This window comes from Balaenoptera ricei, chromosome 6, assembly GCF_028023285.1.
Source record: "Balaenoptera ricei isolate mBalRic1 chromosome 6, mBalRic1.hap2, whole genome shotgun sequence".
Taxonomy (NCBI): domain Eukaryota; kingdom Metazoa; phylum Chordata; class Mammalia; order Artiodactyla; family Balaenopteridae; genus Balaenoptera; species Balaenoptera ricei.
In genome coordinates, this window is record NC_082644.1 from 122946051 (window position 1) to 122959072 (window position 13022).

At 55.8% G+C, this 13022-nt stretch overlaps 1 protein-coding gene across 6 annotated transcripts in view; it reads left to right on the top strand.

The window, feature by feature from the left end:
- The window catches only part of EHMT1 (euchromatic histone lysine methyltransferase 1), a 152797-nt gene that overhangs the window by 105382 nt on the left and 34393 nt on the right, over positions 1 to 13022 (top strand). For all 6 annotated transcript variants that reach the window (XM_059926158.1, XM_059926162.1, XM_059926163.1 and 3 more), the window contains 6 exons: positions 982 to 1127; positions 7882 to 8025; positions 8810 to 9036; positions 10276 to 10449; positions 11615 to 11697; positions 12883 to 12989. In XM_059926158.1, the coding sequence (XP_059782141.1) occupies positions 982 to 1127; positions 7882 to 8025; positions 8810 to 9036; positions 10276 to 10449; positions 11615 to 11697; positions 12883 to 12989 (881 nt within the window). The remainder of the gene's footprint in view (positions 1 to 981; positions 1128 to 7881; positions 8026 to 8809; positions 9037 to 10275; positions 10450 to 11614; positions 11698 to 12882; positions 12990 to 13022) is intronic.

Genomic DNA, 13022 nt, shown 5'->3' on the forward strand with positions numbered 1-13022 from the left:
AAGGGCCACGCTGGCGGGAGCCCCTTGGAGGAGGAGGAGAGGCTGCGGGGCGCCATATAAGTTGCTTCCCTGAGGGTGTTCCCTGGATTGACAGCCACCATTGGAGGGACCTGTGGATGTGTCCAGTCACGCAGGGCCTGGGGTGTCAGCACTTTGGAGGGACGAGTCAGGTCCCCCAGTTTTGTGTGCATTTAGTGCTAGGGTTCCAGACCCTCTAGGGGGGCCGCTGTGGGGCCTGAGGCTGGGCAGGAGGGCAGGGGGCCTGGGGCTCCTCGGAGAAGGGCCATGTGACCTGGATGGGTGCGGAGGGTGGGGACGGGTCCTGATTCATGGGGGTCCAGGCGAGCCGGCCTGCCATGTCTGTGGGGACCCCCGCTTACCCTACACCCCTACTTCATTGCACAAGAAGGAACATGAAACGCACCTTCCTTTGGAAGCCGTGGCTGGGTCGAAGGGTCTTTCTGGCCACCGGCCTCTGTCCCCACTGCAAGCCGGCCTAGCTGCGGGCTGCCTTCGTCCCGGTGGTGCCCGCCTTGCCCTGCCTGTAAGTCGGGTCAGGCGGTGATGTGCTGCGCCCAACACTTTCTTCGTGATCCTAGTTTTCTTCTTTGTGTTCCCCAATCCTTTCCTCCTTCCGCCTAATAAGCAGGCTCTTTGCGCTGTTGTAGTGGGTGAGGAACGTTCTAGATGATCAGTAGACAAGCTGCCTCCAAACTCTTTCAGGTTGAACCGAACGTTCGTCTCGTGGCTGCAATTCTAAAACCAAGTGACAAAGACAAGCGCTTTCTGGCTGGGAAGCATGTGGGAAGCGAAGTCCTGGGCGGTCTGGCTCCTGGACCTTGGCTCCCGGGCGGCTGCCCGCGGGCGTGTCTGCAGGGACCGTGTTCGAGCTTTCTGGCCCTGCGGAGGTGGGGCGGGCGGGCCCGAGTGTAGCAAAGCTGTCTGGGCCGTGGCGGCGACACGCATTGTGTGTGACCGCAGGGCTGGCCAACGGTCCCGACGTAGGCGAGACGGACGGCCTTCAGGAGGTGCCCCTCTGCAGCTGCCGGATGGAGACCCCGAAAAGCCGAGAGATCACCACCCTGGCCAACAACCAGTGCATGGCCACGGAGAGCGCGGACCACCAGGTGAGCAGGTTCGCGTTCCTGTGCGAGGGGGGCCCCGCCCGGCGGCGCCAGCGCTGCTCAGGAGGACGGTGCTGGGCGCGCGGCCAGGCGGGAGTGGTGGTTGGGAGCCGACACGGCCGCGGGCGCTGCTCCGCTGAGGTCACGCTTTCCCAAAGGCGTTTCTACTTCGCTGTGAACTCGGACGTGGACGGGTGAGAGGCAGAGCTGCACCTGAGGTTGCTCGCAGCCTCTGCACGGGCCCCGTCACCTTCTTTAGAAGAACTGTCCGTGATGAAAGCGTTGCAGTTGACCTTCTGAACCTGCTGCTCGGCGTCCGAGCCGCCAGCACTTGGGTCTGTCCCGCTCCGCTCGCTGGGCTTTGAGCCAGCGTTTAGCACCTGTCTCCTGTAACAGAAGTAACAGTAGTTCCCATTATCACGTGACGCCTAGCTGGTGGTCAGACGTCTGTGTTCTCTGCTCTGGCTGAATCCAGGTGGGTTCCGCCCACCCTCCTGCGCCCCGCCACTGGCCCGGGGCCCGTCATTCCCTTTAGTTCCCGAATCTTAGGACTGGAGGTCGGAGTTCGTCCAGGTGCTGAGATTGTCCCTGCGTTCCGGCCGGCCCTGGTGGGGTCACTGTGAGGTCGAGTTCCTGCCCTTGGTCCGTTGTCCGGTGAGAGGTTGCAGGGTGGCGGCTCCACGGTTCTCTTTTTTTTTTTTTAATTTTTTTTTTTTTTATTGTTTTTGGCTGCGTTGGGTCTTTGTTGCTGCGCGCAGGCTTTCTCTGGTTGCGACGAGCGGGGGCTACTCTTCATTGCGGTGCACAGGCTTCTCATTGCGGTGGCTCCTCTTGTTGCAGAGCACAGGCTCTAGGCGCACGGGCTTCAGTAGTTGTGGCACGCGGGCTCCGTAGTTGTGGCTCGTGGGCTCTAGAGCGCAGGCTCAGTAGTCGTGGCACACGGGCTTAGTTGCTCCGTGGCATGTGGGATCTTCCCGGACCAGGGCTCGAACCCTTGTCCCCTGCATTGGCAGGCGGATTCTTAACCACTGCGCCACCAGGGAAGCCCTCCACGGTTCTCTTGTTCCTCCTGCAGTGACAATCTGGTGTCTCTGGAACAGAGCTTCCTCACCTGCTGGGGCTGTTTGTGCCCCTGAGACATGCTTCATCCTGGGTTCGCAGCACAACTAGTGACTTCGTGGTCTCTTTTGCTGCTCTTCCGAGTAATGAGTTGGTGCCTTGACGCCTTCTGGTGCCCCTCCCCCCGCTCCCCAAAGTTCATCTTAGGAACTCACAGTCTTTTCTCTTTTCAACCTGTTACATATAAAATTTTTTGTTGTACAATGAAATATAAATCCAGAAAACAATGCAAGACAAATGTCTGGCCTAATGAGTCTGTCTAGGGTGGGCACTCTGGTAACCATTTCCCAGGGTCAGGAAGTAGGATTGGCCCCAAATAGCTGCCACCCGGCTTCCGTGTTTTCTAAATGGTTTTGCCAGCCATACAGGTGTCCCTAGACGCTGTTGCCCATTTGTCCTTTCTCTTCCTTTCCCTTTATGTGTGGAGCAACCGGGCCATTTGACCCCGTGGTCTGAGCAGTGGCTCCCATGCTCACGGAGCCTCCAGCGCCTCTGTCTGCAGTTTATACAGAGGTGGACCCGGCTCAGCTGAGGGGAGTTTAGTCCAAGGTAAAGGCTCGTGATAATCTGGTTGCCTCTCTTTTTCTGATGTTGGCAGCTGTTGAGTCTTCATGCCTGTATTTATTAATTCATCAGAGGTTCCAAAACGGTGACGTTGTGTCGCTTACTGCTCATTTGTTAGCTGGATGGTTTCATAAAGAGCCTTGTCATCTCGTCTGCTCTTTTGTTACCCAGCAGAACATCTCAGAGGAAGGACCGCACTGGTGCTTGAGCCTTTCTCTTTATTTCCTAGTTGTTCAGGTAATGAATTTGTTGTCTGTCATCTTCTGAGGTTGGCCAGTTCTTACTTTTAAAATATCATTATGGGGGCTTCCCTGGTGGCACAGTGGTTAAGGATCTGCCTGCCGATGCAGGGGACACGGGTTCGAGCCCTGGTCTGGGAAGATCCCACATGCCGCAGAGCGGCTAGGCCCATGAGCCACGACTACTGAGCCTGCGTGTCTGGAGCCTGTGCTCCGCAATGGGAAAGGCCGCGACAGTGAGAGGCCCGTGCACCGCGATGAAGAGTGGCCCCCGCTCGCCGGAACTGGAGAAAGCCCTCGCACAGAAACGAAGACCCAACACACCCAAAAATAAATAAATAAATAAATTCATAAAATATCATTATGAACTCACGTGTTTAAACAGATTTGACGGGTTCTAATCTTTCTGTCGTTGTTATTATTACTGTTAATATTATTACTTTTTAATTTTTATTTATTTATTATTATTTATTTTTGGCTGTGTTGGGTCTTTGTTTCTGTGCGAGGGCTTTCCCTAGTTGCGGCAAGCGGGGGCCACTCTTCATCGCGGTGCGTGGGCCTCTCACTGTCGCGGCCTCTCTCATTGCGGAGCACAGGCTCCAGATGCGCAGGCTCAGTGGTTGTGGCGCACGGGCCTAGTTGCTCCGCGGCATGTGGGATCCTCCCAGGCCAGGGCTCGAACCCGCGTCCCCTGCACCGGCAGGCAGATTCTCAACCACTGTGCCACCAGGGAAGCCCTATTATTATTATTGAAGCTTCACCCTCCCCACCCCTTGGCCTGCAGGACCCTCTTCATATTGGACTCTTTTAGGGGATATGCATGGTCAAACTATTTCTGTAACGATACTAAAAAGTTAAGTGCCTTTTCACTTACTCTTTCACAGAGTGTACAGTGGCATTTTGTACGTTTACAAGACCTATGTAACTCAGGGAATGAGTGATTTTCATGGTGTTACAAAATCATTCACAGTGCAAGACACATGGATGGATTTTAGTGTAACGGTACTAAACTTGTGGACAGTGGATTGAGATTTTTACATTGCAGCAAATCTTTTTGAGAAACTACCCCTTGTAGAGTTTTGCTGTGGTGTCAGAGAAGAATGTCCACATTTGTCTGCTCTGAATGCAGAAGCAGATATGAGGTTCATCTGTCTTATTAAACCAGATATTAAAGAGTTTTGTGAACAATATAAAACAATGACATTTCTCATTAACTTTTTTAAAAGTAATTTTTTAATTAAAATACATTCTTTACATGATGGGTTTATTGCTATTTTTAAATAAATTAATATTTTAAAATTTTCTTTCTTAATTTCTAACATGGTAAATATTAATAGACGTACCCCATTTGGACAAAAGCTCTTTGGGACCTTTGGTAATTTTTAAGAGTATAAAAGAACACTGAACCCGGAGCTTTTGAGAACCACTGTTCTCGATGTTCTTTTCTTCATTTCTCTTGTCCCTGTCCTGCTCACTTTCAGCTCAGCTTTGTCCTGGTGTCCTCGTGCCCCGAACTAGAAGGGGTCCAGGCAGGTTGGGTTTGAGGGTTCCTGGCGGCTGGCCCGCACTGGCCCCAGGTCTTAGGCAGCCCCAGACTTGCTGGGATTGGGCAGGGTCTCTCCCAGGTCGCCTGCTCTTCTCAGCCCCAGGGAGGACCTTTTGGTACCTTGGTTCCCCCCTGTCCTTGGGTCCACGAGACACTGCCTCGCTGTGTCCCTCTTCCCCCATCCTCCCCCCTCCTCCTGCCCAGGCACCAGTGTCTAGCAGGCCCACCCTTACCCATTTGCATCCTGTGGCCTTTGGTTTTCATTTAAATGTCGTCTCTGGGTTTTGGTTTTGCTGTCTAGTTGCTCTGTTTTCTGTGGGATTCCAGGAAATTCTTAAGCTGCTGCTGTTTTGCCAAAAATATTTTTTCTCTTTCGATGCTCAGGTTGCCTCGGCCTTAGCTGGCAGCAGCCCCTCAGAGCTAATAGCTCCTTCGTCCTGTGTCTCCTTCCCATCAGCTTTATTGAGGCATAATTCACACACTCGAGGTCACCTTTCTGAGTGTGTGTCTCTGAGTCACATGAGTGACATGAGTGACTCAGATCACACGAGTGACACGTGTGACAGATGCACACGATCGTGCGACCAACACGCTCCTCTGATTTCTGTGCGAGGGAGGGGTGTTGACTCTTCAGCTCGGGCCGTTTTTACGTGACTCCTGTCTTCTTGGGGGTCGACTGTGTCCTTGGGGATTCGGGGTGTCTGGTGCTGACACAGGACGCCCCCCACCGCCGCCGGACCTGTGCTGCCTGTACGTTTGGAGGTCTCTTTAGACAGCGTGTCCTGCACAGGGCCTGATAGTCTCCGTCTTCCCAGTGGTGTGTTTGGATCATCCCCATTGCACTTATCAGGGTAGCTGGGTTACAGTCTGACATCTTAATAGTGCTAAGAGTTATGCCATCTGTTCTTCCTTTTTCTTCATTTTCTGCCTCTTGGGTTGAATGCCCCCCGCCCCTCGCTGCGCTGGGTCTTTGTTGTGGCATGCGGGATCTTTTGTTGTGGCGCGCGGGCTGCTCTCTAGTTGTGGCTCACGGGCTCCAGAGCGCGTGGGCTTAGTTGCCCCGAGGCATGTGGGATCTTAGTTCCCTGGACAGGGATCGAACTCGTGTCCCCTGCATTGGAAGGCGGATTCTTAACCACTGGACCACCGGGGAAGTCCCGGGTTGGAATTTTTTATGATTCCAATTTATTCTGCTGTTGGCTTTATTTTTTACGTATTTTCCTCACGTTTTCACCAGTTACTCTGGAGTTTCTAACATACATCCTTCGTTTATCACGGTCTTGCTTGAATTGATATCGTACCACTTAACATGTAATGTAAGACTCTTACATGCGTGGGCCCAAATCCTGTCTCCCATCTTTTGTCGTACGTTTCAGTTTCACATATGCTATTATTTTTGTACACGCTCATCTTTTAGACTGAGTAACCGTAATCATCTCTTGTTTCCCTTTATTTAAACTGCATCCAGAGCGAATTCTCTTTTGTTTGTTCGAAAAAGTCCTTGTTTTGCTTCCAATTTTGAGAGAGACTTTGATGGGTACAGAATTCTGGGCACTTAGAGACGTCGGTCGGTGTTGCCGTCCGAAAGTCCCGAGGAGAGGCCGCGGCCCTCGTCGCTGTGGTCCTCTGCGCTGACCTCTGAGCCTGAAGTGTGGGGTTGTGCTGCTCTCTCTTGGTGTTTGTCCTCTTTAGGTTTCTCTGAGCTTCTTGGACTTGTACCTGGTGTCTCTGTTTTCCTAGAAAATCAGTTCCTGCCCAGCGGCTCTTTATTTTTTCTCTTTCCCAAACCAGTCACTCGACGCCGGCTCGTGGGATGTCGTCTCACAGCTGATGGGGGCTCCGCACTTGCGCTCTCTTCCCATTTTGGCGTCCGACGGTTTCTGTTGACCTTCCTCCTCGCTGAGTGTACTTGAGCCAGTCAGAGGCCTCCGCCTGTGTCTCCTGATGGCCTCGCGGGTCCTGGTGGTGGTGGTGGGGCGTCCTGGTGGCTGTTTGTTGCCCCCCACCCGCTGCTGGAGACCCTGAATGTCCGTGACGTGGGCTGCGGGTGGGTCTCAGGGTCCCTCCCCCCAAGCAACCCTTGGCCCCTTTTACTTTTCCTCCTGGGATTTTCTCCATGTTCTCAAATACCTGCTTTCTACCCTCCTTTCCTGACCTCTCCTTTGAGGTGTTGTCTGAAGGTTCTTACTGTGGGAGGGGTGCCCCCGCCCCCCGCACCGCGGTCTGCATCTGTCTGTCCCTCCCTCCGTCGGCCGAGGCGGGAGCCTCTTTGCTGTTTTCGTGGAAGCGTCCACAGCTGAGCCAGGGGTTTCCTCTCCTGAGCAACCTTTCCTTTTTCTCAGAGTTAGTAATTACCTCGTTTCTCATTGTTTTCTTTGTGCCTGTTACTGATTCCACCCCAAACTGATGGACTTGCTCACTTTGTAGGATTTTCGGACACATCGGTCCCTCTCAGCGGGGGGCGCGTTGCCTCAGCAGCTCCTTGAGGGAGGTTCCTGGGGGGAAGGTCTGGGCCGATCCTCTCCTGTCGCCGCGGCTTCACGGGCGCAGTTTCCTCTCATGTCCCGGTCACGTCCCCGTCTGCTTTGGGCCGTCCGCGTCTCGGGAGCCCCGGCCCCCCCTCTGGGTCCTCTCTGCGGAGCCTCCAGCCTTCTCACTTCTCCATTTTCCACATTTTTGACTTTTTGCTTTACTTTAGAAAATTCCCTCCGTCTCCCAGCGCTTCCATGGAAATTTCACTTCTCCCTCCTATCTGGTGCTGAGAGCTTGTTTTTGTGCCCTCCCTCGTGGCCTCCTGTTCCAGCCTCAGAGCCGCCTGGGCCCCTTTCCTGGGGGCATTGGCCCCGTCCCGCCCCCATCTCTGGGCTCCATGGAGTCTCTGAGAACGGGCTCCCTTGAGGAACAGGCGAGGAGGAAGCCGGGGCTGGGGGCGCGTCGCCCGCACCAGCGGCCAGGAGGCGAGGGTCCTTGTTGGAAGGCGCCAGGGCGACAGCGGACGCGGGCGGGTCGCCTGAGTGCTGGTGGGTCCTGCGGATTCTCTGCCCTCCCCGCTGCTGGCCGTGCTCCCTGGCATGTGTCCTGTTCCCTTCGATGCCCCAGCCCCCAGCCCAGACTGTTCTCCTCACGCGGCCGCTGTGACCCCCTGGTCCGTGAACCGGCGGCATAGCCCCACATCACATCACGGAGGACCCGGCCGCCTTCCTGCTTTGATTTCCTGATCCCCACCCCCACCCCCCCACCTCCCGCCCTGTGGCATGGCAGTGGCTGACCCAGTCTCGTCTGATTGCAGCTGGGCAGGTGCACGAACAGTGTGGTCAAGCACGAGCTGATGCGCCCGTCCAGCAAGGCGCCGCTCCTGGTGCTGTGTGAAGACCACCGGGGCCGGATGGTGAAGCACCAGTGCTGTCCCGGCTGCGGCTACTTCTGCACCGCCGTGAGTGCCCGGCCCCCTCTCTCCTGCCCTTGGCCTCCGGGGGCACCTGGGCCCCCGGCTCCCTTCCTGCTGCTCACGTGTCTGCCTAGGCAGGGCCGCCTGGCCCTCTACTGCGTCCTGCTCGCCAGTGCCTCCGGGACCTTCTCCATCAGTGACTTCATCCACAGAGGCTCACGTGGCTCACGTGGCCCGCGTTTGGTCTCCGTGTGGCCCTTTGTGCTGCTGGGCCCAGAGCCTCTCCCCAGGGGCTTCTCCGGACATCACACCTGTGCGCCCTCCCCATCCTCATCGTCCTTTTCTGCTTCTGCTGGAAAGAGGTTCCCGGGGAGAGTGCCGCTCCGGCTGCTCCTCACCCCGGAGCCCTGGCCTGAGGTCGGGTCGCCTGAAGGGCCTGGTGTCGGGCGCTCTCTGCCAAGGGCTGTTGGCGGCACCTCCCTCCTCGGGCTTTTGCTTCTGGGAGTCTCTTCCCGGGTGTGTCTTCCGTGGGTCCGTCTTTGGACTTAGGTGCAGCCCGTCCCCTGGTCAGAGCAGCTGGAGAGCGAGGCCTCGGGCTCCTCGGGGCGCGGGGATGGGGATTTTCTCTCCTTCAAATAGCATGTGTGTGGACATGCCTTGGGAGGGGCCCCGTGGACGCAGGGCATCATTTCTCCTCACCCGGAGAGGGGCTGGGAGCCCCCCGGGCTCTGGCTTCCTGCCCCCACACAGCGCTCAATTCTGGGCTTTGCTTGTTCTTTTGCGTATTAGCCCCAATTAAAAGAGTGATTCCTCGCCTTCCTGTTTTTAGGGTAATTTTATGGAATGTCAGCCCGAGAGCAGCATCTCTCACCGTTTCCACAAAGCCTGTGCCTCTCGCGTCAACAATGCCAGTTACTGCCCCCACTGTGGGGAGGAGACCGCCAAGGCCAAAGAGGTGACTGTCGCAAAAGCAGACACGACCTCCACCGTGACGCTGGCCCCCGGGCAGGAGAAGAGCTCCACGGTGGAGGGCAGGGCCGACACCACCACCGGCAGGTACGGTGTCCCCCGAGCCCTCAGAGTTCACCTGGCAATGCCCGTCTGTGATCGTTGCTCATGTCTTCCGACTTGCCAGATGTCTCCCAGCTGGCTCGCGCGCGCTGTGATTTCTGACGCGTGAGGCTGTGAGGCGTGCTGACTTTTCGTTTGCTCGCTGCCACCGTGCACACGTCTCTTCTGCACTCAGTGTAGTTTGGTACATTTCTTTGCCTGTTTTTGAACCAGTATCACACCATCCTAATTGATGTGGTATCACAGTATTTTCGGTCGAAGCACAGTACTCCCATAGGTAGCTGTTAGTATACACCTGAAACATCAGCCCCTGTACCCACGTGTACCTGTGCGCGCCTGTCCCTACCCATCTGTACCTGTGCGCACCTGTCCCTACCCATCTGTACCTGTGTGTAGTGTATGATATGAAACATTAGTGTCAGCTGCTGTAGTCTGCTGTTACTGCGTCATGTTTTGGAGGCCCTAGCTGAACACAGAAGAAACAGTCTTTAAAAGAGAAGGATTGATATTGGAAACATATAATTTTCTTCTCAGAAGTATTCAGTAGAAATAGCTGAAGAACTCATAAAGCTAAATGGAGTCAGTCAGCCAGAGGATCAGGTAAGAAAAGGTGTCAGAAGCCTTGTCCCCACCAGTGTGTCCAGCTAGAGGCCAGGGTGACGGAGAGAGAGCCTTTCAAAACAGCAACAAAACCCGTAACCTACCTAGGAAAAAGCAAGCGATATCACACTGATAAAAAAGGAAACTGTAAAACTTCACTGAAGGTCATTTAAGAGACTCGAATTGTAGACATTCAAAACTGAATATTGGAATGGTGTCGACTCCTTCGTATTATTCTGTATTAATTGTATTAATCTATAAATTTAATGATTTTTGAGTCAAAATTCCAAGGTGTCCCTTGCGTTGGGAGGGCAGTGGACTTTAGATTCAACCTGAAGTTCATTCGCTAAAGCATATTTGAACATTTGGCCAAAAGTCCTGGGAAAGCCGCCCTCACTTCTGAATGCCCTTTTTCTCTGGGATTTGATTCTGAGTCTGGGCTCTTCCCTCCAGGGGCTGAGCAGATAGATGGTCAGTGAACCTGAGGCTGTTTTCACGCTCAGAAGAGCAGCGCAGTTGGAGGGTCCGAGTGAATCATGTTTTGTGTTTTCATTGGTTTCCACAAGAAGGGAGAGTTCCACGTCTCTAAAACTCAGAATTCCACTTATTTCTTCCTCCCCGAAGCACTGCTGGACCCCCGCTCTCAGAGGATGACAAGCCGCAGAGCACAGCCCCCCAGGTGCCCGAGGCCTTCGACCCCATGGGGCCGGCCGGGCTGGGGAAGCCAGCGCCCGGCCTCTCCCAGGGACCCGGGAAGGAGACCCTGGAGAGCGCACTCATCGCCCTGGACTCGGAGAAGTAAGGCCTGGCCCAGCCGCGCCCTGGCCTGGCACTCCCTTCCTGCAGGCCCCTCCCTCCAGGTCCTCCTGCGCGAGTCAGCTGCCGGCACTTCCGCGCGCGTCCTGGTCCCCCTGCGGGGTCCGGTGCTTGCCAGGACCACACGCCCCAGCTGTCTGCGCCCCCAGGGCCGTGGCATTCCCAGGAGGTCGCCGAGGCCTCCCTTAGGTCTCCTGTTAGCATTGGCCATCAGGACCGTGCACCTTCTTTTCCGTTATTTCGGGAAACGATTGCAGGTTACTGTCCGTTACGCTAGGAGCAAAGTGATCCTCTGAAGGCATAGCGAGGACAGTCCTGGGAGGCTCTGGCACACGTTTCCCTGGACACGCTGACCGTGGCCCTGACCTCAGGACGTTAGAGCCAGTGCCACTCTGTGGCTGCTCGTCTGTGAAAGGAGAGTTTGGAGCAGGTGGCCCCTCGGTTGTCCCTGCGGCTCCCATTACTGCAGCCCAGCTGTGGCTCTGCAGGAGGGCCCGGTGCCCCGACCCATGAGCGCACAGGTGTGCACTGGTCATGGGGTTCCACGGTCAGGGCTCCGGCCAGGCCGTGCGGCTCCCTCCCTCAGAGCTGCACCTTCCTGCCTTGCTTCTTCGGAAGTTGTAGCGTTGGGACACGGTCCTGAGTCCCCACGGCTTTTTCTCTGTCCGCCTCCAGCCTGGTCTCTGGCCCTGGTCTTACGGTGACTGTCCGGCCCCCTGCCCTACTCACCGGGTCCAGACTCTGTACCGTGAAGAGGGTGGGTGTAGCTGGGTGTGACACGCTGCCCCCACCACCTCGGGGGTCCCTTGACCTCATGCTATAGAGAAGCAGCTCACTCTGTGCCCTGCACGGAATGCAGAACCTCAGGAACCATTCTCGTGCTGTGGGTGAAGGAGATGGTCACTAATTTTGGTTCTTTTTACTGTGAGATGCCTGGTGGGTGTGGCATCCTTGACCTTGAGGCTGGGCAGGTGGGCCCAGCCCAGGCCTTCCAGCCTGCAGGTGCTGTGTGTGTGTGTGTGTGTGTGTGTGTGTGTGTGTGTGTGTGTGTCTGTGTGTGTGTGTGTGTGTGTGTGTGTGTGTGTGTGTGTGTGTGTGTGTGTGGTGGGGAGCCTGTGCTTACTGCTGTCTTGTGCTCTCTCCGCAGACCCAAGAAGCTCCGCTTCCACCCGAAGCAGCTGTACTTCTCGGCCCGGCAAGGGGAGCTGCAGAAGGTGCTGCTCATGCTGGGTAGGTGGCCGCACCTGTCAGCGCCTCTCGGTCACTGCCCGCTGTGTCCTGCTCTGTCCCGTTTCTCTGGCTGGTGCACACAGGCCGCCTCTGGTGTTCAGCCCGTTCGCAGTGTTCGTGCTCAGTCACGTGCCCTCCCCATCCGCATCATCCTTTTCTGCTTCTGCTGAAAAGAGGTTCCCGGGGAGAGTGCTGCTCTGGAAGTATTCTCTAGGAGTTCCTCGTTTTTTTTTTTTTTTTTTTTTTGTACGGGTCTTACTTGTGGCACGTGGAATCTTTGTTGCCGCATGCGGGCTCTTAGTTGGGGCATGCGGGATTTAGTTCCCTGACCAGGCATCGAACCTGGGCCCCCTGCACTGGGAGTGCAGAGTCTTAACCACTGGACCCCCAGGGAAGTCCCAGGAATTCCCCGTTTTTAAACAGGGATTAAGTATGTGATTATTAGATGAAGAAGAGACGTCGACTCCATGAAAGCAGAGTTAGCCAGCTGGGCTGTTGTGCCGTGCGGATGGAGTTGGCGCCCTCGTGTGCAGGGTGCGGCCCTTCTGGCACTTGTGTTTTCAGTGTGTACCTGCCTTTGTGGGTTTTTAACACCTGAAAATGTACTGGTCGGGTCCTTCCCAGCTCCGTCTCCTGCTGAGCAAGGGACAGCGCTTTGATTCTGAGCTCACAGCGTAGGCTTGATTCCTCTGGCTGGAAAAGGCTGATTAAGAATCCTTTTACTTGACAGTTAAGTCAAGAAAGAAGCTTAACGGTTTGCTCTGAAAAAAAAAAAGGTTTTATTTTATGTTGACTGAAATGGCGATTTTAATCATTTTCCTCGTGGACCTTGTGCGATGCCGAGTTCGCCTCGCCGCTCCGTGGTTGGCCTTGTAGCCCGTCTCCACTCCAGGCTGGGAGCTGTGCTCAGCAACCGCCTTCCCTTTGGGCCTGGCCTGGGGGTCCTGCTCCCTGTGGAGCATCCATCCTGGGGCCCCTCCACCCTCACGCTCGGGCCCGGGCCTGGGGACGGGAGAGACGGGGGAGCCCAGAGTTAGATGAGGGTGTCTAGGAGGAGCGCAGGTGCTGGGGGTCTCTGACCACAGGCCTGCCTGTCGGTTCCGCCTGGAGCCTTGCCAGCCCTTGCGCTATCGCGGGCTCTGGGGGCTGCACCTGTGGTAACTGGCACCTCCTGTTTGTTTGCAGTTGATGGGATCGACCCCAACTTCAAGATGGAGCACCAGAACAAGCGCTCGCCCCTGCACGCTGCGGCGGAGGCCGGCCACGTGGACATCTGTCACATGCTGATTCAGGTCAGACGCGGTCTTCTCGGGGCCACCAAAGCG